The sequence below is a fragment of the Carcharodon carcharias genome, chromosome 15 (genome assembly GCF_017639515.1).
Source record: "Carcharodon carcharias isolate sCarCar2 chromosome 15, sCarCar2.pri, whole genome shotgun sequence".
Taxonomy (NCBI): Eukaryota; Metazoa; Chordata; class Chondrichthyes; order Lamniformes; family Lamnidae; genus Carcharodon; species Carcharodon carcharias.
In genome coordinates, this window is record NC_054481.1 from 26,865,716 (window position 1) to 26,889,908 (window position 24,193).

At 42.5% G+C, this 24,193-nt stretch overlaps 2 protein-coding genes across 4 annotated transcripts in view; one reads left to right on the top strand and one right to left on the bottom strand.

Moving 5' to 3' along the window:
• eif2ak1 (eukaryotic translation initiation factor 2-alpha kinase 1) overlaps positions 1–23,657 on the bottom strand; it is a 35,359-nt gene extending 11,702 nt beyond the window's left edge. The window contains exons 1-11 of one of the 3 annotated variants that reach the window (XM_041206159.1): positions 23,417–23,656; positions 22,005–22,169; positions 19,893–20,029; positions 16,124–16,167; positions 15,520–15,619; positions 14,784–14,864; positions 13,374–13,473; positions 13,204–13,267; positions 8,434–8,911; positions 7,614–7,722; positions 7,362–7,468 (exon numbers count right to left, since the gene is read on the bottom strand). In XM_041206159.1, the coding sequence (XP_041062093.1) occupies positions 7,362–7,468; positions 7,614–7,722; positions 8,434–8,911; positions 13,204–13,267; positions 13,374–13,473; positions 14,784–14,864; positions 15,520–15,619; positions 16,124–16,167; positions 19,893–20,029; positions 22,005–22,169; positions 23,417–23,588 (1,557 nt within the window). In that variant the 5' untranslated portion in view covers positions 23,589–23,656. Of the gene's footprint in view, positions 1–7,361; positions 7,469–7,613; positions 7,723–8,433; positions 8,912–13,203; positions 13,268–13,373; positions 13,474–14,783; positions 14,865–15,519; positions 15,620–16,123; positions 16,168–19,892; positions 20,030–22,004; positions 22,170–23,416 lie in introns of all 3 variants that reach the window. The other 2 variants (XM_041206157.1, XM_041206160.1) reach the window with 2 other exon arrangements.
• Positions 274–5,237, top strand: LOC121287972 (ankyrin repeat domain-containing protein 61-like). The gene is given in 4 exon segments (XM_041206150.1): positions 274–338; positions 340–505; positions 2,830–2,924; positions 4,208–5,237. Coding segments are annotated over 4 exon segments (1,356 nt in total).
• Positions 23,658–24,193: the final 536 nt, after the last annotated feature.

Consider the following 24,193-nt stretch of genomic DNA (forward strand, 5'->3'; position numbering starts at 1 on the left):
AGTTCAGTAGTATCAGGTCGCTTTGTCAATTCCAAAAACAACTCAAGAGTGTAACATTGCAATCCAAATTCCAAACAGAACTCAAAAATTGTGATGTCACAATCTGTTACCATTCACAACCCTAAACAAATCAAAATTGCACAGTTCCAACCGCTGCCTCCTAACAGGAAACCTTTCCCAGACATCAAAGCAAGAAGAGAGTCTGCAAGACTCTCAATCTGATCACATGTAAGCGACAACAACCAATTTTTCCACAAGTTCCATGAAGAATGCATGAGCAGGGAATGTTCTGATCCTGAAGTCACTTTGTATAAAATCACTGCTGAAGAACCTTCTAAAAATGTGCGAATGCCAGGCTGAGTTCAATGATCTCCATGCCAAGCTTCATGATGCTATTATGAAAGGAGACCAAGAGAATATCAAAAGCTTGCTAAAGGTCCATCCAATCAATGAACCCATTACTATATGGAAAAACTGTGCTTTATTCCCCATACTTCCAGCTCAGGTAAATCCAGCAATTCATTCAGACAATCCTTTTATTTTATCTTAAGAGTATCAGAGATTTTACATAATATCTATAATGATTGACCATAATATCATCTAACCTTGCTCATTTTTTGAACTTGCATTCTGCCTATACCTCAGGATAATACTCCTTGGAGTGTTGGAAGAATTATGGGATCCTCCCCAATTCCCCTTCCACATAAAAGCTTTGTCAGTAGAAACAAGTCTCCAGCTCTTATCAAAAATGGCAGAACAATCTTTGCATCATAGACTGATGCAGACAGAAGGGGGTCATTGGCCCATTAAGTTTGTGCCAACTCTTTCAAAGAGCAACTCAGGAGTGGCAGGATACAGGGAGAGCAGGGATAATGGGCTGGTAGTCTTATTGGCAGGATGTGACTGGGGATATCTGTGTTGGGTCCTCAACTAATTACTGTATTCACTAATGATTTAGATGATGGGATAGAAAGCCACATATCCAAATTAGCCAATAACAAAAAGATAGGCGGTAAGCAGTGTAGAGCGGGGGATGGTGGGTGGGGGGGCGGTGCAGGTGGAGTAAAATTAGAGAAATATTGATCAATTAAGTGAGTGGACAAAACTGTGGCAAATGGATTTCAATGTAAGTAAATATGAGGTCATCTACTTTGGAACTAAAAAGGATAAATCAGGGTACCTTCTATATGGCAAAAAGCTAGAAACAATGGAAGTCCAAAGACATTTTGGGGTCTATGTACCGCAATTATCAAAATGTCACGAGCAAGTAAGAAAATAATCAAAAAGGCTATGGAACGCTACCCTTTACATCAAGAGGACTAGAATACAAAAGGGTAGAAATCATGCTTCAACTGTACAAAACCCTGGTAAGACCACACCAGGAGCACTGTGAACAGTTCTGGGCACCACATCTTAGGAAGGATTTATTGGCCTTGGAGGGAGTGCAGCATAGATTCTCCAGAATTATACCTTATCTTCAAGAGTTAAATTATAAAAGGAGAGATTAAACAAACTTGCGTTATATTCTCTGGAATTTAGTAGGTTAAGGGATGACTTAATTAATGTTTTCAAGATATTAAGGGGAACAGATAGGGTAGATAAAAACTATTTCTGGTGGTTGGTGTGGACTAGGGAACATAATCTAAAAATTAAAGACGGACGTTTCAGAAATAAAATTAGAAAAGACTTCTGCACACAATGGGTGGTAGAAGTTTGTAACGCTCTTCTACAAACAGCAATTGATGTTAGATCAATTGTAAATTTAAAACTGAGATAGATAGGTATTAAGGGATATGGCACAAAAGCCATATGAAGCTAGGTTGCAGATCAGCCATGATCTCATCGAATGGTGGAACAGGCTCAAGGGGCTAAATGGCCTCCTCCTGATTGTGTGCAAAGCCTTGGCTCAAAAATAGTTAAGGACAAGAGATTACTGGGCAAAGTTAAACCTCAATCCTCTTATGCTGTTCTCCCTGTAACAGAAGGAAACTATGGTAGATGGTCAACCAGAAAGATGCTGGGGTTTTCTGATTTATACTCTCACATCTGTAAATATCCTGGACACAAATATACTGCTTGGCTGATTGACCCCTCATACATTGTTTCTTAAATACTTTTGCTATCTTAGTGATAATGCCCAAGTTATAGAGTTTTTCCCGTCAGGATATATGCCACCTAATTTACATAAAATATATTCCACTGGTCTCAGCTCAACTCTTCTGATGGTAAAATAACCCATAATGGGTTCAATAGTTTCCCATCAATTTGCTAACCTCAGAGAAATAAGGTTATCACTTTATTACCTTTCAAATGCATAGGCTACCTAACAAAGAAGTCTGCTGATTAGGCTCAAAGTGAAACATTTCCTTTAAATGGAGAATACTGTCAGATTGATTTTTTCACTCCCAAGAATGAAGTTATGAGATGTTGCATTTTAAATGTGATAGAGGGGGAAGGAAAAAGCATTAAATAGTCGGCCAGAGTTCTTATTCCTGATTGTGAACCCTGCTGTTCAGTTCAGGTATACAGACAGTTAGTGGTCAGACTAGGTCCTGGTTTCCCACCAGTCATACAGATAGCTGATGTGACTGCCACTGTCTGGATTTGACAAGACACACATTTGGATTCCAGCACAAGTCAAAGACTACAAGGAAAAAAGAGGTTATAATAATAAATGAGCAAAGATATTTAGGCGTAACATTCCCTGTGTAACTTAAACTGATCAATTTTATGCAAATGTAATTATTTTAACAAAACCTGCAAGAAGCAAATACTTTTTAAAACTGTGTTATCAGTCTAATACTTGTAATGCATTTGTATCATCCTAAGGGGTTAGCCATCCTTCCAATCCACTTGGCTGCAACATACAGAAAGGCAAAGAGTTTACAATGCTTACTTCAACTAAAGGCTGATATAGAGTCAAGGTATGTGATGCAGGTTAAACGTTCCAATCTGTTCTGGGTGTTTTTGAGCTGTGTGCTTGAGGCCCCTCTAGATGGGATGGGACATGGGCCCTGGGTGGACCAGAATTAATGTTCTATATTTATGATAGTAAAAGAAAGAACTTGCATTTACAACTCTAAGGTACCACAAAGTGCTTTATGTTACAGCCAATTAAGTCTTTTGTTTAAAATAAACAATGCAGTTCCTGCTGCAGTGTAGGAAACACAGCAGCCACTACGAACAAAGCCAGCTCCCACAAACAGCAAAACCAGATTGTCTATATTTTCTTTTCAGTGATGTTGATTGAAGATAAATATTGATCCCAGGACACTGGGGAGAACACTCCTACTCTTCAAATTACTACCTTAAGGGATTTCTGGCATCCATCTGAGGGGCAGACAATGGCGCACTCCCTATTGCAGAAGAGCATCTCCCAAGATGTTGTGCTCAAGCTCTGGAGTGGGACTTGAACTCATGACCGTCCATAGAAATGTTTAAAATATACAGCCAAGAAAGAGCTATCCAGCCTAATCCCACTTTCCAGTTTTTGGTCTGTAGCCATGTAGGTTACTTCACTTCAAGTACTTATGGGAGTATGTACTTTTTAAATGTAATGAGGGATTCTGCCTCTACGATTTTTTCAGACCTCCACTGGCACTCCCGATTCAAAAAGCACGAGTGTTACCCACTGAGCCACGACTGATGCCAAGTTATTGTTGCAAGTTATTGCTCAGAAACTGACATTTTCACCACCTCCTAGACATCTTAAAATCTGCACAATGACCATACTTGAGCTACAAATCTCATTGCAGGCACAAAATGCATGGGATTTATTGAGAGATATGATATCAAATCATTTGCCTATTCTAAAGATGTAAGTACTCCAGAGCAGCGCTGTCAAAGGTGTCATCTTCCATTTGAGACATTAAACAGAGGTCCTGTCTGCCCTCTCCGGAGGATCCCGAGGCCACTATATCCAAGAGTAGGAGAGTTGTCCCCAGTCTCCTGGGACAAACATTTATTCCTCAATCAGCATCATCAAAAAAAAGTTATCTGGTCATTATCACGTTGCTGTTGGTGGAAGCTTGCTGTGCGCAAACTGGCTGCCTTGTTTCCCACATTCCAACAGTGACTAAAATTCAAAAGTGCTTAATTGGCTGTAGAGTGCTTTGAGATGTCCTGAGGTTGTGAAAGGCACTATGTAAATGTAATGCCCTACTCTCAAAAATTCTCATGGGTTTTCTTTTCTCTTTCTTTGCTTTAGGGATGCCTTGGGCCGAACAGCACTGCATCTGATAGTCGTGCACTGGCCCAACATTATCCAGGACTGGATCGTACCAAAGACCAAGTTCGAGAAAGCCATGGCGGGCATGCAGAGCCGGGCTGAATGCTGCCTGCGGCTGCTATGCCAGCATGGGGTGCAGGTCAATGTGGCCACCCAGAGCAGGAGCCAGGATACAGCGATGCACCTGGCTGTGCGCCATGGGGCCTGGCCAGCAGTGGCCATCCTGGCGTGGCATGGCGCCAACCTAGAGGCAGCTAATCAGCATGGTATGACCCCGCTGCACATGGCCAGCGGACTGCTGGACCGGCGCATGGTGCAGGAGCTGCTGGGTCGAGGGGCGCGGGTGGACAGCAAGGTAGTGGGCAGCGGCAGCACACCGCTCCAGTTGGCGGTCTGTGCTGCCTCAGGCAAGGGCGCACAGCAGCTGGGAGCCGGTCTGGACTGTGTGCGGGTACTTTTGGCAGCGGGTGCCAGTGTGGATGCCCAAGACCAGCAGGGGAGGGCAGCAGTGCACGAAGCCTGTTTTGGGGGCCGGGAGGAGCTCATTGACCTGTTGCTGGAGCACGATGCTGACCTGGGCCTGTGCACAGAGCTGGGCGAGTCGCCCCTCTCCCTCTTCCTGGAACGCAGGCCCAATCTCCGGTGCAGCCGCCTACTGGCCAAACTGCTTAGCCTCTCCTGTCCTCTGCGGATTGCTGGCGGGGAGGGGGGCCGGCTGCCCGGTGGGCTGCTAAGCCCGGAATTCTGCCAGCACCGGGAGTTCCTGCTGGCCCTGAGTCAGGAACCACCAGCCCTTCAGGATCTCTGCCGGGTGGTAGTCAGGAAGGTCTATGGCTATCGGCAGAGGCAGCATCTCAAGGAGATCCTGCCCACCTCGGTGTGGCAGTTTGTGTATGGTTACTGGGACTATACAAAGAGACTGGCAGAGATCGCAGTCAAGCCAATAGAATGGCCGGACCATGAGGATCAAGGGGATCTGGATAACAGCCTGCTCCGCATGCACCTCTAAGTGGACGCTGATTTTACCAACAGGCATTTATTTATTTTTTGAAGCACCAATTTGAATTGGTGCGGAAGCCCAAGGAACTTTTAACGTCACTTGTTGGCAATGGATAACTCTATCAATGGATCAGTCATAAGAAAATAAAACTGTTTTGAAAAGACTCTTCCATTTAGAATGTTTACAGCACAAAACCAGGTTATTCAGCCCACCTGGTCTATACCAATGTTTGTGCTCCAAATGAGCCCCCTCCCATCCTTCTCCATTTCATCCTTTCTGCATATCCTTCTATTCCTTTCTCCTCCATGTGTTTATCCAACTTCCCCTTAATTGCATCTTTGCTATTTGCCTTAACTATACTTTGTGGTAGCGAGTTCCACATTCTCTCCATTCTCTGGGTAAAAACTTCTCTCCTGTATTCTCGAAAGCATTTATTAATGACCATCTTATATTTATGTTCCCTAGTTCTGGTATCCCCTACAAGTGGGAACACTTTCTCAATGTCTCCCCTGTCAAACCCTTTCACAATCTTAAAGACTTCTAGAGAATAGAGCCCCAACCTGTTCAATCTTTCCTGATAGGTATGACCTCTCAGTTCTGGTAACATGCTCGTAAATCCAAAATTCTCTAGTGCCTCTACGTACTTTCTATATTATGGAGAACAGAATTGTTGATAGTACTGAAAAGTATGATCCAATCAAGGTTTTGTACAAGAAGCATAACTTCCCTGCTTTTCAGTTCTCTACCCCTTACTTTTTTATGGTCTTATTAACCTCCATTGCTAGTTTTAGTAATTTGCCTTTGTATCCCTAGATCCCTCTGTTCCCCTACTCCATTTAGAAACTTATTTTCCAAGGAGTATCTTTTACCAAAAGGTACCACCTCATACTTATCTCTATTGAAGATTATTTGCACATTATGTGCCCATTCTTAAAGTTTGTGAATGTCTTCCTATATTTTGTTTAATTCTCTGTGTTAACCTCACCCCTCAATTTGGTGTCATCTGCAAATTTTGAAATGTTACTTTCAATTCCAGAGTTCAAATCATTTAAGTAAATAGTGAACAAGAGTGTTCCCAGCACCAATCTTTATGAAACACCACTTGCCACCTTTTACCAGTCTAAGTAACTATCTTTCACCCCTACTCTCGGTTTATTTTGTAACCAGCTTGCTATTCGTTCTGCTACTTGTGCCAATTCCACATGCTCTGACCTTGGTCACAAGTCAACTCTGTGGTACCTTATTGAAGGCAGATACAGATAGCCTGTGAATCATTTGATAGGTCACTCTCCTTATTGAAATGTGAGACGTGGAATTTTTGAAGTTTTGCTCTCATGAAACAAACTCAGATCTACCAGAGAATGGTACTGTTGTGTCTTTTGTTTCCACCTTGCCTTTGACTAGATTTTAAGACATTGTGAATCAAATCTAAATGCCTTCCCAAAGCTGCCACTGCTTAAATAAAATACTGGGTTCTTCTTAAAAAAAAAATAAAACATTGTGAATTAACCATGGTTCTTAATTTCACTCTAAAAAACCGCGGGAAGGGGTTGTGGGTTACTCTAGAAAGAGTAACTGAGGAACAAAAGATCCATGGTATTACTAGAGATTGCTTAATGCATAATGCAAGGACACAGTATTTTTGTGAAATTTTATATAGGATCGCCTCCATCATCTGATTAGAGTACAGGAGCTGGAATGTTCTCCTTAGAGCAGAGGAGGACAAGGGGAGATTCGATTGGAGGTGTTAAAATTTATGAGGGGGTTTGATAGAATAAATAAGAAGAAACTGTTTCTACTGCCAAGTGGGTCAGTAACTAGAGCTCACAGATTTAGGATGATTTAAGATGGCAAAGGAACCAGGGGGAGCGGAGGAGTATTTTTTAAAACTCAGCGAGCTGCTGTGATCTGGAATGCAGTGCCTAAAAGTGTGGTGGAAGCAGATTCAATAATAACTTTCAAAAGTGGATTGGATAAGCACTTGAAAAGGAAAATCTCCAAGGCTATGGGGAGCAGGAGTGGGACTAATCAGTAAAATAGTTCTTTCAAAGAGTAGGCATGGGCATGATCGACTAAATGGCCACCTTCTATGCATTGGTAAAGGCTTATATGAGCGCAGTGATACGTACTCACCTTCAAGTCTCTATGCATAACACCCTTGGAGTGTATGAAATGCACTCCCTCAAGCAGCTGACGGAATACGTGATTGGTGCAGTCTGGCTCCACCAAACTAAACGGACCTGAATGATATCAAAAAGGTAAAAATTGAATTTTACAATTTTTTTTTAAATGAAGAAGTATTTTGTCTGAAATGAGAGGAATAGGACAAAGCAATTTAAATACTTAATAAGATAGTGAAGGATGATAAAGAATTAAACAACTCACAAGGAAGTGATGGGCCCTCTCCTGGTCTGGTATTCCTGTCCAAAATCCAATCTTGAAGGGACCTCTCACACAACTGCATTTGTATATGCAGCATGAGGTGGAAATGGATCTAAGAAATAAGAGTCAGACTAGTTTTTTCTCTAATGTCTTCCACAACCTCTAGACATCTCAAAGCATTCTATGGACAATGAAGTAATTTTTGAAGTCTGGAAATAAACATGGCAGCCAATTTGCACACAGCAAGCTCCCACAAACAGCTATGTTATAATGACCAGATAATCTGCTTTAGTAATGTTGAATAAATGTTGGCAGGGCACCGGGGAGAGTTCTCCTCCTGCTCTTCTTCAAAATAGTGCCATGGGATCATTTATATCCATCCAAGAGGTAAGGCAGGACTTTGCTTTTAACGTCTCATCTGAGAGATGGCACTTCCAACACTGCTGCACTCCCTCAGTACTTCACTGGGAATGTCAGCCTAGGTTTCTGTGCTCAAGATATACAGTAGACATAACAGGTTAAATTTTAAACACATCTTCTGCTGAATGCAAGGCATACTCAGAGACAAGGGGAGCGAAGTTCAAAAACAAAATGGGATCCTTCAAACTTACTTGATTTTAACTTGCCTTTTGTTGATTATACTTTTGAGAGTTATACATTTACATTATAAGACAGTGCAACAGGAGCTTTACTCCTGTTGTATGGGGAAAGCTTTCTTATCTCCAGCACTAACATTCCTTATATTGAATTTCAAAAAATAAATCTTAAGCAGCGAATGGATATGCTTGCTGTAAATCATTCCCAAGGTATGCCGCTTCCTCACCTTGGACTCAGGGTGTACATCTGTGAATGACGAGCCATCCTCTGGACTTGAGCTATTGTTAGAGTAGGCAGAAAAACCTGAAATCTCCTCTATGGCACTGGTTACTCTTTGCTTATGCCTCTCAAGGCCTTCTGCCTCAGTCTCCATTGCTTCAACAAGTGGGTCCAATTTGTTCCTTACTACATCGGGCATTTGTGGCTCAAAGCTTGGATTTTTCAATGAAAAGAGTGAAGGGTGCACCTGGAGACTTTTCGCTCCCGGGATTAAGGCTGCTGATTGACATCTGCCATTATTAAGATGGCTTGCTCCATCGTCTCCATCGTGGAAAAAGATTTGATTATCATTTCCCTTTGATATGTTCTTGCACATCTTTTCCTCAACCAGTTTGCTGCTTGACAATGTCGCTCTTGAAACAGGAACAGTGTCCGCAAAAATGATACTTGAGCCACTAGTTTCAATGTTCTGGACAGAAGACTGTCTGTGAGGATACAATTTTGATACCTTAGCTCCACAAGTTTTAAGTTATCAAATGAACAAAACTAATCTTAACTACAAAAAAATTATACAACTGCTTCCAAAGGCAATGAAATGTTTTTGGGCCATAAATCCTCTAGGCTGAAGCTCTGGATTGTCACAGCCTGCTCCAATAGTGTTCCCCTACCTCTCACATTTCCTACATTAGGACAGTGACCACACTTCAAAACTACTTCACTGGCTGTAAAGCACTTTGGGAGATCCTGCTACAGCGTTAGCCATGGTTCAGTGGGTGGCACTCTCTCTCCTCCAAGATAGGAGTTTGCGGGTTCAAGTCCAACTCCTGAGACTGGAGCACAATACCTAGGCTGACAGCCCAGTGGAGTATTGAAGGAGTGCTTCAATGTCAGAGATGATGTCTTTTGGATAAGACATTAAATCGAGCCCCTATCTGCCCTCTCAGGTGGACATAAAAGGTCCTTTGGCAGTATTCAAAGAATAGCAGGTGAGTTCTCCCTGACGTTCTGGCCAGTATTTATCCCTCATCCAATATCACAAGAACAGATTATCTGGTCATTATCACATTGCTGTTTGTGGGAACTTGCTGTGTGCAAATTGACTGCTGTGTTTTCTACGTTACAACAGTGACTTCAAAAATAGTTCATTGGTTGTAAAGTGCTTTGGAACCCCAAGGTTGTGAAAGACACTATATAAACGCAAGTTATTTCTCATGATAACACAGATTAGCATTGGGGTTTCATTCTGTGAAAGCCAGCAGCCCTCAGGTGATCTTCATATGTGCTATGGACTTGACATGCCCAGTGCAGAAAAGAGGGAGTACTGCACTTTTGGAAATGCTATCTTTCAGTTGAGACCTTAAATCATCCAAAACGATGGACAAGCAAAATCCCAAGGCATAAATCTGGAGAGGAGCAGGGAGTTTTCCTGATGTTCCTGGTTAATATTTCATGTTCTACCAATTTATTGGAGTTCTTTGAAGGAGTCACATGTGCTGTGGATAAAGGGGAACTCGATGGACTGTACTTAGATTTTCAGAAAGCATTTGATAAAATGCCACATCAAAGGTTATTGTGGTGAATAAAAGCTCATGGCGTAGGGGGTAACATATTGGCATTGATAGGAGATTGGCTAGCTAACAGGAAACAGTAGGCATAAATGAGTTTTTCTGATTGGCAGGATGTAATGAGTGTTGTGCCATAGGGATTAGTGCTGGGGCCTCAACTTTTTATAATTTATATAAACGACTTGGATGAAAGGACTGAAGGTATGGTTGCTAACTTTGCTGATGGCACAGAGATAGATAGGGAAGTAAATTGTGAAGTAAACATAAGGAGGCTACAAAGAGACATAGGTAGGTTAAGCGAGTGGGCAAAGATCTGGCAAATGGAGTATAATGTGGGCAAATGTGAGATTGTCCATTTTGGCAGGAAGAATAAAAAAAGCAGCATATTATCTAAATGATGAGAGATTGCAAAGCTCTGAGATGCAGAGGGATCTGGGTGTCCTAGTACATGAACTGCAAAAGGTTAATAAGCAGATACAACAAGTAATTAGGAAAGCTAATAGAATGTTATTGTTTATTACAAGGGGAATTGAATACAAGCGTAGGAAGGTTATGTTTCAGTTATACAGGACACTGGTGAGACCACATCTGCAGTATTGTGTACATTATTGGTCTCCTTTTTTTAGGAAAGATGTAAATGCATTTGAAGTAGTTCAGAGAAGGTTTACCAGATTAATACCAGGAATGGGCGGGTTGTCTTGTGAGGAAAGGTTGGACAGGCTCGGCTTGTATCAACTGGAGTTTAGAAGAGTAAGAGGCAACTTGATTGAAAACTTTAAGATCCTGAGGGGTCTCGACAGGGTGGATATGGAGAAGATGTTTCCTCTTGTGGGAGAATCTAGAACTAGGGGTTACTATTTAAAAATAAGAGGTCACCCATTTAAGACAGAGGAGAATTTTTTTCTCTCAGAGGGTAGTGAGTCTTTGGACCTCCCTTCCTCAAAAGGCAGTGGAAGCAGAGCCTTTAAATACTTTTAAGACAGAGATTGATGGACTCTTGATAAACAATAGGATGAAAGGTTATCAGGGGTAGGCGAGAGGATACAATCAGATCAGCATGACCTTATTGAATGGTGGGGCAGGCTCAAGGAGCTGAGTGGCCTACTCCTGCTCCTATTTTGTATGTTCATATGTAGCTTCACCATAAGCAGCCTACCTGGTCATTCACTGCTGTGTGCAGATTGGATGCTTTATTTGTCTGCATAAGAGTAGCTACAACTTCAACAGAAACCCATTGGATGTAAAGTGCTTTGGGATGTCCTGGGGATGTAACAAGGTACTATAAGAATACAAGATATTTTGTTTTTAAATGGTGCTGACCATCTAGATATTCAACTGAGAAAGAAGAAAGAAAGACTTGCATTTCTACAGCATCTTTCATGATCACCAGATGTCTAAAGCATTTTACAGCCAATACATTACTTTTTCCAAGTGTAGTCACTATTACCATGCAGAGCAGAAACCATTTGTGCACAACAAGCTCCCAATGTGTTAGTGATCAGATAATCAATTTTTTAGGATATTGGTTTAGGGTTAAATATTGGCCAGGGCACCAGCGGGAAGAGAACCCTCCTGTTCTTCTTCGAAATAGTGCCATAGGATCTTTTGTGCCCACTTGAGAGAGCAGGAAGGGTCTCAGTTTCATGTTTCATCCAAAAGAGAATTGTAGCCAAATCCAATTCTGTCCACACTTGCCATCTATCCATCTGCAATATTCAGCTGTGGAAACTGATCAGGAGCAGAAACTGTGGTTAATTTTCTCCCACCACAGGTCATTGAATTGAATTGATTATTATTCATAGGACACAATTTCAAAATTTGTGGATGATATTAAACTTGGAAGTATTGTGAACCACGAGGATAGTGTACAACTTCAAAATGACAAAGACAGGTTGGTGGAATGGGTGGACAAGAAGCAGATGAAATTTAATGCAGAGAAGGTGTGAAGTGAGTAATTTTGGTAGGAAGAACGCAGAGAGACAATATAACAAAGGGTACAATTCTGAAGTGGGTACGGGTGCAGAGGGACCTGAGTGTATATGTGCATAAATAATTGAAGGTGGCAGGACAGGTTGAGAGTATAGTTAATAAAGCATACAACATTCTGGGCATTATCAATAGGGGCATAGAGTACAAAAGCATAGAGGCTATGTTAAATCTGTATAAAAGACTGATTCGGGCTTAACCAGAGCATTGCATCCAATTCTGGGCACCACACTTTAGGAAGGATAAAGCATTAGCGAGGGTGCAGAAAAGATTCACGAGAATGGTTTCAGGCATGAGGAACTTCAATTACGTCAATAGATTGGTCAAGCTGGGAATGTTCTCCTTGGAGAAGAGAAGGTTGAGAGGAGATAGAGGTATTCAAAATAATGAAGTGCCTGGACAGAGTAGTTAGGGATAAACTGTTCCTACTGGTGGAAGGATTGAGACAAGAAGGCACAGAATTAAGGTAATTGGCAAAAGAAGCATTGGTTGCATGAGGAAAAACTTCTTCACGTAGCAAGTGGGTAGGATCTGGAATACACTGCCTGAGAATGTGGTACAGTAAGGGTCAATTGAAACTTTCAAAAGGGAATTGTATTATTATCTGAAAGAAAAAAATTGCAGGGCTATGGGGAAAAGGCAGGGAAGTGGCACTAGGTGAATTCCTCCCTCAGAGGTCCAGTGCAGATATGATGGGCCAAATGGCCTCCTTCTGTTCTGTTACTATTCTATGATTCATTCTATTCTATGAATCATACTGCAGCAAAGGAAGCTATTCAGCCCATCGTGCCACTACCAGCTCTTTGAAAGAGCTATCCAATTACTCCCATTCCTCTGTGCTTTCCCCATGGCCCTTCAATTTTATTTTCCTTTTCAAGTATTTACCCAATTCCCTTTTGAAAATCGCTATTGAATCTGCTTGCACCACCCTGTCAGGCAGCACATTCCAGATCATCACAACTTGGTCATTAAATAAAACTCATCTTCACTCTGGCTTTTTCACTAATCATCTTACAGCTGTCTTCTTTGGTTGCCAATCCTCCTGGCAGTGAAAATAGTTTCTCCTTTCCCACTCTATCAAAACCCCTCTAATTTGAACAAGTCTATTCAATGTCCCCTCAACCTTCCCTGCTTTAAGGAGAACAATCCTGGCTTCTCCTGTCTCTCCACAATGTATTTTTTCCCTTCCTCAGTATCTTTGCAACTAATTTAAGAGAAATTCTTACCTACACTCTTCCTGATCAGAGGGACCCGTTAATGCACATAAATTGCTGAGAAGCATTTGGTTATCTAAATGACATAAACAGAGGAAAAATGTATTGATTAAGATGTATTAATGAAAGACGCACATGTCAATTTGTATTGATTTTTGTAGAGATTTGAGGTTTAAGTATACTCTTCCGAGGTAGTGGCTGTACATGCTCCATCCAAGCAGTGTGATAGCCAACAATGTGCGGATGCTGCAGGCCAGCTAAAACTTTAACCTCTCTCAGGACCTTAAATAAAAAACAGAAAAGACTCCAATTACACTTCAAAACCCAGAATTCTCATAAATGATCAGCCAACAGTTAACTTAACTGGATGGCAGAACATGCTTGAGGAGCTGAATAGACTGTACCCCTCTGAACAAAGTGCTAACCTTCATGGAGTTACTGTTCCATGGGTACCAGAATTCAGTGCCCAAACTGACGCAGGTTCACAATGGATGAACCACAGCTACATCCTGTCCTTACCAAAGGTTGACACACCTTTAGTTTTCAGTATGACACACTGCATAGAGATCATGAATAAGGTGATTTCCCCCACCACCTGTACCTCAGCCCAGAGGCACTGAGGGCAGTTTTAAAACCCCCAGTATCTTTCCAATTGAAGCCACTATAACGGCACAAACTAAGATCATGCTAAGGCCCTTACAGCTTATTTACACACCTGTGTACAGCACAGGAGGAGGCCATTTGGCCCATTGTGTCTGTACCTGCTCATTCATAGGCCATCAAAGCTAATCACACTGCCCCACTTGCTCGTGCAGCCCCGCCCCACCCACCACCCTGCAGCCCTGTGCCTTCCTTTTCTTCAAATATTTATCCAATGCTTTGTTAATGGACTCTGACTAAACTATTCTCTGGGGCAATACATTCCCTGTTCCAACAACCAGTGTGTAAAGAAATGTCTTTTAACCTCTCTCCTCACTCTCAAGTGATCATTTTAAATTGATGCATGATGCACTTATCTATAAAGCCATTACGAAGCTAATGGATAATTTATTGTTCAATGTTCTCAGACAGAGGATCCTATAATTAACTGATCATAGGGGAAAAATGCTCAGTTATCACTGTTTGCCATTATTTCTGGCTTTGCCTACCCACAGTGCAGTTCAACAGCAACAACTTGCTTTTAAATAGCACCTTTAACATCGTAAAATGTCCCAAGGAGAGTTATCAAACAAAATTTGACACACAAGGAGATATTAGCAAAAGCATGGTGAAGAAATAGGTTTTAAGGAGGGTCTTAAAGGAGGGGCATGCAGGGGAAGAGAGTTATAGACAGGCAGAGAGGTTTGGGGAGGAAATTCCAAAGCTTGGGGCTTACGCAGCTGAAGGCATGGCTGCCAAGTGTGGAGTGAAAGCAATTATGATTGTGCAGGAGACCAGAAAGCAGCAGCACAGATATGTGGACAGAGAGTTATAGGGCTGGAGGAGGTTGGAGATAGGGAGTTCTACACTCGTTAACAAATAGGTTGCAAACTTAAACATATAACTGACAACTTGCTACATAAATATCAGCATCATCCGCATTAACCAAATACCTTCATGCAGTCATATTTTGTAATCTTCTTCATGAGAATCTTCTTTATGGCATACAGCTGGCGATCCAATTTATTCCTGACCTGGAATAAATAGAAATACAAGGTTAGAAATTCTGATTGGTGAAGTTGAATTCATGCTATTCATGTTTATGCTTTCATTAAAAAGGCATTGTGCCATCAATGTACAATTAGAAGAGTGTAAGTATTTACTGGCACGGTCTTAAAATTAGAGGCAGGCTTTTCAAGGGTATGTCAGGAAGCACTTAGATACGCAAAGGGTAGTGGAAATCTGGAACACTTTCCCCTCTGCCCCCGCGAAAAAAATGTTGAGGCTGGGGCTCAATTGAAAACTTCAACTTAGTTTATTAGTTTTTTGTTAGGCAACTGGTTTTAAAGGTTAAGGGACCAAGGCGGGTAAACGGAGTTAAAGATATAGAACAGCTATGATCTAATTGAACAGCAGAACAGGTTTGACAGACTGAATGGCCTTTTTTCTGTTTTGATGTATGAGGTTTTAAACTTTTTTCCCCTTGTCATCTCCCACTGAAAAAGAGACAGTGCCATGCAGGAGATGTTCTGTACCTTCAGGCTTATGTCAGCTCAAGGGAGCTTTAATATGCTTGTGGGTGAAGGGAAGGATAGTTCCATGAATTACTTTTTCTGATTTACAAATGTACCACTTTTACTTAGACCAGAATTAGAATCTAGAATCAGAATGAAAGATTTTGCCACAAACCTTATAGACTTCTCCGTAACTACCTTTTCCCAGTATTTCGGTCTCTTCAAATTCATTGAGATAGCGAGATGTCTGTCTCTGGAACAGGGTTTCCTTTGCTCTGAGCACAGAGCAAAAAGCAACACTTCAGTTTACAATATTCTAGTTAACACATTCTAAATAATTAGTCTACAGTAATGTTGCGCAACCACATTTAAAAAAAAACCAAGCTTGTGAAATGGGTATCACAGGCAAGGCCAGAATTTATTGTCCATCCCTGAGTTAGCTTCAATACAACTGAGTGACTTGCTAGGCAACATCAAAAGACAGTTAAGACTCCACCACATTGGTGTGTGACTGGACTCTCAAATATAGGCCCAGGCTGGGTAAGGCCGACAGGTTTCCTTCCCTGTTAGGACCTTAGTGAAACAGTTGGGCGTTTAAACGACAATCCGAAAGCTTCATGGTCAGTTTTACTGACACCAGTGTTTTATTTCCAGAATTTAAAATTTAAGTGAATTCAGATTCTTAAACTACCTGTGGTGGGACCTGAACTTTCACCTCTGCATTATTAGCCCAGTAACATAACCACTGCACTCCCGTACCCACCGCATTCATCACATACCTGTAGGACATAGGGGCAGGTATATCTTCATTGGTAGCATGTCCCTAAAAAACAGAAAGGCAATGTGAATTAGAACATACAGACATATGAACCAGAAGCAGGAGTAGGCCACTCCACCGCTCAAACCTGTTCCGCCAATCAATAAGATCATGGCTGATCTGATTTTAACCTCAACTTCAATTCTTACCTACCCCCCATAAGCTTTCACCCCCTCATTCACTGCAATCCACGCAGACTTTGTTCAATGCAATCCAAACAGCTCAACTCTCAACAACTATGCCAACATTACCCTCAGCTGGAGGCTTCTCAGTGAAAATTTTTCCATCTCTTTGCTGGATTTTCCCAATTTCCCACTGTCTCTCCCTCCTAAATATGACAACAGATCCTAACAGGATGACATGCTGGTTCAAGATTGTGGCCCAACACAATACCTGCTGCAAAAAAAAAAGGGCATATGGGGCTAATATTTGCTAGACTGAACAAGTTGTGCTACTGCTTGTACATAGTGGCAAGGGGAACGGAACCCTAGGAGATTTCTGCAGGCCAAGCTTCCACTCACATGGTAGATGCACCATGAGGTGCAGTACTCAGACATTTGGATCCAGGAAGTTTCAATCTACATCCTAATCTGAATCAGCTACAGTTGGCTTCACAGCCAATTTTTGAACTTTTATTGTTGGCAATTATTGGAGCCAATTTGTGCACAACAAGATCCCACACACAAGTTGAATGACCAGTTAATCTGGTTCAAGTCCTACTCCAGAGACTGAACTACATGATTTAGGCTGACACTCTCAGCAGCATATTGGGGGAATGCTGCACCGTTAGAGATGCCATGTTTAAGGTGAGATGTAAACCAAGGCCCTGTCTGCCCTCTCAGCTGAACATAACAGGACCTATGCCACTACTTTGAACGGAGGTGTTATCCCTGGTGTCCTGGAACATAGGAACATTGGGCTCAGGAGCACAAGTAGGCCATTCAGTCCTTCAAGCCTGCTCCACCATTCAATAAGATCATGGCTGATCTGGTTGTGGTCTCAATTCTACTTTCCTATCTGCCCCCCAATAACCCTTGACACCCTTGTCTAACAAAAATCTGTAACTCAGCCTTGAATAAATACAATGATCCAGCCTCCACTGCTTTCTGGGGTAGAGAACTCCACATAAGAACATAAGAAATAGCAACAGGAGTAGGCCATTCAGCCCCTCAAGCCTGCTCCACCATTCAATAAGATCATGGCTGATCTTCTTGGTTTCAATTTAAACATTCCTATCTAACCCCAATAACCTTTGATTCCCTTGCCTAACAAGAATCTATCTACCTCTGCCTTAAAAATATTCAATGACCCCGCCCCCACTACCTTCTGAGACAGAGAATTCCAAAGTCACACAACTCTCAGAGAAAAAATTTCCCTCACCTCTGTCCTAAAAGGGCGACCCTTCATTTTAAAACAGTGTCCCCTAGTTCTGGATTCACCCACAAGAGGAAACGTCCTTTCGACGTCCACCTTGTCAAGGCTGTTCAGGATCTTGTATATGTCAATCAAATCACACCTCACTCTTTTAAACTCCAGTGAAAATAAACCCAATCTATCCAACCTTTCCTCATAAGACAACCCACACATTCCAGGTATCGATCTAGTAAACCTCCTTTGAACCACCTCCAATGCATTTATATCCTTCCTTAAATAAGGAGACCAAAACTGCACACGGTATTCGAGGTGTGGTCTCACCGATGTCCTGTATAACTGAAGCATAACATCCTTACTTTTATGATCAATCCCTCTCGTAATAAAGGATAGCATTCCATTAGCCTTCTTAATTACTTGTTGTACCTGCACACTAACTTTTTGTGACTTGTACTAGAACACCTAGATCCCTCTGCACCTCAATTACGCAGCCGTTCTCCATTTAAGTAATACTCTTCTTTTTTGTTCTTCCTGCCAAAGTGAAGAACTTCACTATTTCCCACATTAAACTCCATTTGCCAGATCTTTGCCTGCTCAATCAACCTATATCCATCTGCAACCTCGTCATGTCCTCTTCACAACATACTTTCCTACCTATCTTTGTGTCATCTGCATACTAACATACTAACAACCCCCTGACAGAAAATAAAATCTCCTCACCTCAGCTTTAAAAGGGAGACTTCGAGTGGAATAATATTTTGGGGGGGGGGGGGGTTGTGTGTGTGTGTGTGTGTGTGTGTGTGTGTGTGTGTGGAGGCAGACAGTACACACGCCCTGCTCCCCACCAGAACCACATTGGCCTGGAGCTCCAAGGCCTTGGGGTCCTTTCTTCTCCAGGAGTCCCAGCAAAGGCCACTGATGCCTTGCTGGCATTGTTGGGACAATCTGACTGGCCAGCAGCTCCAGAGGGAGGGACTTACCCCCCACCTCCATGCCAACCCACCGCAGCCATAAAGCACTGCGGGGCTGATAAACCAGAGCCAAGTGGGACTTCTACTCCTCATTGGCGTGGAAGTCCCTCCTCTGGAACTGCTGGCCAATCAGATTGTCCGAACAGCGCCAGGAAGGCCAGTGGCCGCTGCCAGGACTCCTGGAGAAGAAAGGACCCCAAGGCCTTGGATCCCTGGAGCAAGTACGACCGAGTCTTGGGCTGGGAAGGTTTGGGTAAGTTAGGGAGAGGGATGAGGGTTGGGGGTGGGTTTAAGGGAGGGAGCGGGTAGGAAGGAAGTGGGGGGGTTCAACCTAAGGGGGGGGGCTGTCTCATGATCAGCAAAGGGCAGGCCCCAAAGAGCAACACCCCACTCCATTCCTTCCCGCCCTTTAACCACTTGATGTGAAAAATTGGGCTTCCTGCTCCTGCCCTGTTGCCCACAGCCAATGTTTTATAGCGTGGGTAGCATATTATCAGGGTCAAGTGGCTTGATAACAAGTCTAATTGACCCTTAATTGTTCATTTAAATATGGTGCTCTCCCCACCCCCCCCGCCCCCTCCCCCCCTACCCCCTACCCCCCCCTACCCCTCCTCCTCATACTATAGAGGTGAGTTCAGGGGTGGCAGGACGATGGTGGGATGGGAACCCACCCTATTTTATGTGCCCCCCTCCCAAGCATCACACCCACTGGGAACATGTAAAATTCAGCCCCTCATTCTTAACCTGTGTCCCCTAGTTCCAGTCCCCTCAACAAGGGGAAACATTTTCCCAGTATCAACCCTATCAAGACACCTCAGGATCTTATGTTTCAATAAGATCACCTCTCATTCTTCTAAACTCCCAGGGATATAGGACCAACCTGTTCCACCTTTCTTCATAGGATAAGCTCACCTTTATCTCAGGAATGAATTGGGTGAACCTTCTCTGCCTCTAACACAATTATATCTTTTTTCAATAAGGAGACCAAAACTTACATAGTATTCCAGATGTGGACTCACCAAGGCTCTGTACAGCTGCAGTAAAACTTCCCTACTTTTATATTCCATTCCCCTTGCAATAAATGCCAACATCCTATTTGGCTTCCTAATCACTTAACGTACCTACATACTAACTTTTTGTGATCCTTCAACCAACATTGCTAAACAGATTATCTGGATCTTATCACATTGCTGTTTATGGGAGCTTGCTATGTGCAAATTGGCTGCTGTATTTCCTGCATTAAAACAACAATTCAAAAAGTACTTAGTTGGATGTAAAGCACTTTGCAAGGTCCTGGGGTTTTGGAAGGGACAATAGAAATGTAAGGCCTTACTTTCAAAGATTATATAAGCGTCTGAAAAGTAAAACATCAGCTGGCATTGTACTCACCTGTCGAATCAAGCCATTGCTTGCTGCTTGTAGCAGGTTTGTAAAGGCCTGATTGTGCTGCAGCCTCACAGTGCTAAACTCATCACTGAAGATGATTGGTGAAATCAAGTGCAATCCCGCTAGTTTTTGACACAGCACTGAAAAAGACAGAGACAGACTTGCATTTATATAGCACCTTTCATGATCAGGACATCCTAAAATAATTTAAGTACTTTTGAAGTGTAGTCATTGTTGTAATGTAAGGAAAGTGGGCAACCAATTCATGCCCAGCAAGTTCCTGCAAACAGATGTGAAAATGGCCAGATAATCATATTTTATTTAGTGATGCCAATGGAGGGATAAATATTGGCCAGGATACTGGGATTAACTACCCTGCTCTTCTTCGAATAGTGCCATGGAATCTTTTACACCTAGCTGAGAGGACCTCAGTTTAATGTTTCATCCAAAAGACAGCACCTCCAATAGTGTAGCACTCCCTCAGTGCAGCACTGGGAGTATCAGCAAGGTTTTTGTACTCCCTGGTATGGCACTTGAACTCATGACCTTGTGACTCAGAGGCGAGAGTGCTAACAACTGAGCCAGGCTGACGCAGAGGAAGAAAGGGTTTGATGGAAGTATTAACTGAAGAAACAGCTGCACAACAGTCATATTCATTTCCTAACTTAGTATAAAATACCAGCAGCAATCAACAACAACAATTTACATTATATAGCAGTTTTAATGCAGTAAAACACCCCAAGATGTTTCACATGTGTGTTATCAGACGAGACAAACATGACACCTTGCCATGTAAGTGGATTATAGGTCAAATGACCAAAAGTTTGGTCAAAGGGGTAGGCTTTAAGGAGTGACTTAAAGGAGGAGAGAGGGACAGGGAGTCTATGGAAGGAAATTAGAGCTTATGGACCAGGCAGCTGAAGTTGCCAATGGAGGACAATGAAAATTGAGGACGCAGAAGAGCCCAAAATTCAAGAAGCATGGAGATCTTGAAAAAAAATCTTGATAGAGAAAAAGATTTACATTTATATAGCACTTTTCATGAACGCCGGATATCTCAAAGAACTTCACAACCAATAATGTTGTTTTTGAAGATTGATTACTGTTGTAATATAGGAAATGCAGCAGTCAACATGCAGTCAGCAAACTCCTACAAACAGCAATGTGATAATGACCAGGAAATCTAAATTTTGTGATTATAGATTGAGGGATAAGTATTGGCCAGGACACCAGGGATAACTCCCTTGCTCTTCTTCACAATAATGCTGAGATCTTTAATAGCCTCTGAACAAGGAGGTGGGGCCTCGGTTTATAACATCTCATTCAAAAGATGGCACCTCCAACAATGCAGCAATCCCTCAGTACTGTATTGAAGTGATTTTTATACTCAAGCCCTGGAGTAGGACTTGAACCCAGAACCTTGGTGATTCAGAGGAGTGAGTGTTAACAACTGAACCATGCTAACACACAGTGCTGGAGGAGGTTACAGAGAAAGGGCGCAGCAAGGCTATGGAGGAATTTGTACACAAGAATCAGAATTTCAAAATAAAGGCATTTTCGGACTGAGAATGATTGTAGGTCAGCAAGCACAGGGACGGATGAATGGGACTTGGGAGTTAGAATACAAACAGTAGAGTTTTGGATGATCAAGATAAATATCAATTCTGGGTGTAAAAGCTTCTTTCTAAAATAAAACACTTCACTTCTCCAAAATTACATAGAATTTTACTACACAGAAACAGGCCATTTCTCCAAGAGATCTATGGCAGAACTGGAGGAGCGCAGATATGCTGGAGAGTTGTAGAGCTGGAGGAACTTACAAAGATTCAAATTACAACATCTGTGGTTTTCGTTTACGAAACAGTTTTCACAATTGCATTACGCTAATTCATCTTCCCTGTAGCTTCACTACATTTATTACATCACCCTAAGATTCTATCCCTTATGCTAATTCATTGGCAGCACTGTGGGAGCTTAGCTTCTTCAATTTTCTCTTCCTACCACAATCTACAGGCTCTTTAAAACATCTTCTTCCACCCTGCCCTCTTTTGAGCTCAGGGGCCACCTTGTTCTTCGGCTAGATTACTCAACAGTCCAACACTTGTTGTGACTTACACTTAAACAGGCTCATGGAGCGTTGAGGATTGCACTCATAGACAAAGCAGAGATGTTCCAGGAGTGAAACCAACAACAGCTGGTTAGGAATGGCAACTGTAAAATCCCTCAGCGTTGGAACTGTTCGGTTACGATCCAAACCACACTCCAGCACCAGATCGGATTCTGCAATTAAAGGAAAGGGGGAAAATACAATCAAAATAGTATTTTTTTTAAGTTTTCAAAAATTATATACCAGGTTATACAACAATTGTATGCAAACTGGCCACCGTGGTTCATGATGTTACAACAGTGACTATGCTTCAGAAAAAAGGTACTGGGATATCCCGAGGTCATGAAAGGCGCTACAGAAATGCAAGTTTATTTTTCTAAACAGCTCACACTTGTGAACGGTACAATTTTCAAGTGGGGGGGGGGGAGGTTTGCAGGAACAGAGACCTGTGGGAAGGTGTTGGTGTGGTGAGGGTCTACCCAAACCTTTGAAGGTGGCAGGGCAAGTTGAGAAGGCTGTTAAAAATCCATTCTGTTTTCAGTGACAAGAGGGTGGGAAACCAGAGGTCATAAGTTTAAGATAATTAAAGAAGTATCAGGGAATAGAGATGAGGATTTTTAAAATCAAATTCAGCATAACTTTCAAAAGAGAAACTGGTTATATATTTGAAAAGAAAGCATTTACAGAGTTATGGGGAAAGAGCAGGGAGGTGGGGAGGAGTGAGATGCAGTGGATAACTCAGAATCACAGTCATTGTACAGATGGAGGCCATTCAGCCCATCCAGTCCTCTGCAAGAGTGCTTTAGCTAGTCCCATTCCCCCAACCTTTCCCCATAGCCCTGCAATTTTTTTCCCCTTTAACTGCTTATCCAATTCCCCTTTGAAAGCCACAATTGAATCTGCCTCCACCACACTCTCTGCAGTGCATTCCAGATCCTAATCAAAGTTTTTCCTCATTTTGCCTTTGGTACTTTTGCCAATCACCTTAAATTGGAGCCCTCTGATTCTCGAACCTTCTAGCACTTCTCTAAGGAGAAGAGCTTCTCCAATCAATCCATGCAATTGAAGTCTCTCATCCTGGAACCACTGTCGTGAACCTTCTCTGCAACCTCATTAATGTCTTCACATCCTTCAAGTGTGATGCTCAGAATTGGACTCAATATTCTGTTGAGGCTGAACCAGTGTTTTATAAAGGTTCACCATAACTTTCAGAGAGCTAACATAGCACGATGGGCTGAATGGCCTTCTACTACACTCTTATCATTATATGACTGCATTGCACCATTCTGCTAGATGAACGGCCTCAGGGGGCTGCCCAGAGTCATGGGGGAAGGTGAGGTTGGATTTGAGCCTAGATCCAGTATCTGGGCACAGGTTGCATCAGAAACCGGCGCTGGGTCAGCCGGCAACCGGCACTTACCATCGAAAGTAGCTGGGCCTTCCTGCGGAAGGCTGAAGGTCAGCTTGGACCGGGGTTGCTGCAAGTTATCGCTAGAGCTCCGCGGGGTGGAGACGCCAGAGCCCAAGTCCCGGGAGCGCCCGTTTATACTCGTTTCGCTCTCCATTAGGGCGAGAAAGGCCCGGCAGCACATCCGTGGCAGATTGTGCCAGAACCGGAACTACACTTAAAAGTTACAGCTCACAGAGTTACAACTCCCAACAGAGCCATACAGCTGAGAGAGAGGGACAGCGCAAAGAGAGAGAATTACTAGTCAGACACAGAGATCTACTGCCATTCAAAAAAACTTGCATTTATATCGCAACTTATACATTTTCAGGATATCCCAAAGCGCTTTGTAACCAATGAAGTAGTTTTTAAGTGACACTGTTGTAATTTAGGAATTAAATGCAGCAACCAATTTCTGCACAGCAAGCTTCCACAAAGTTATAATGATCTTCACTGACACTGGGTCAAAATCCTGGAACTCCCTTCCTAACAGCACTGTGGGTGTATTTATACCACATGGACTGCAGCAGTTCAAGAAGGCAGCTCACCACCACCTTCTCAAGGGCAATTAGGGATAGGCAATAAATGTTGGCCTAGCCAGCAATGGCCACATCCCGTGAAAGAAATTTTTAAAAATCTGTCCTTGTGATTTTGGTTGACTAACAAATATTGACCAGGACACCAAAGAGAAGTCCCTGCTCTTCAAAATAGTGCCATTGGAACTTTTATGTTCACCTGAGAGTGCTGATG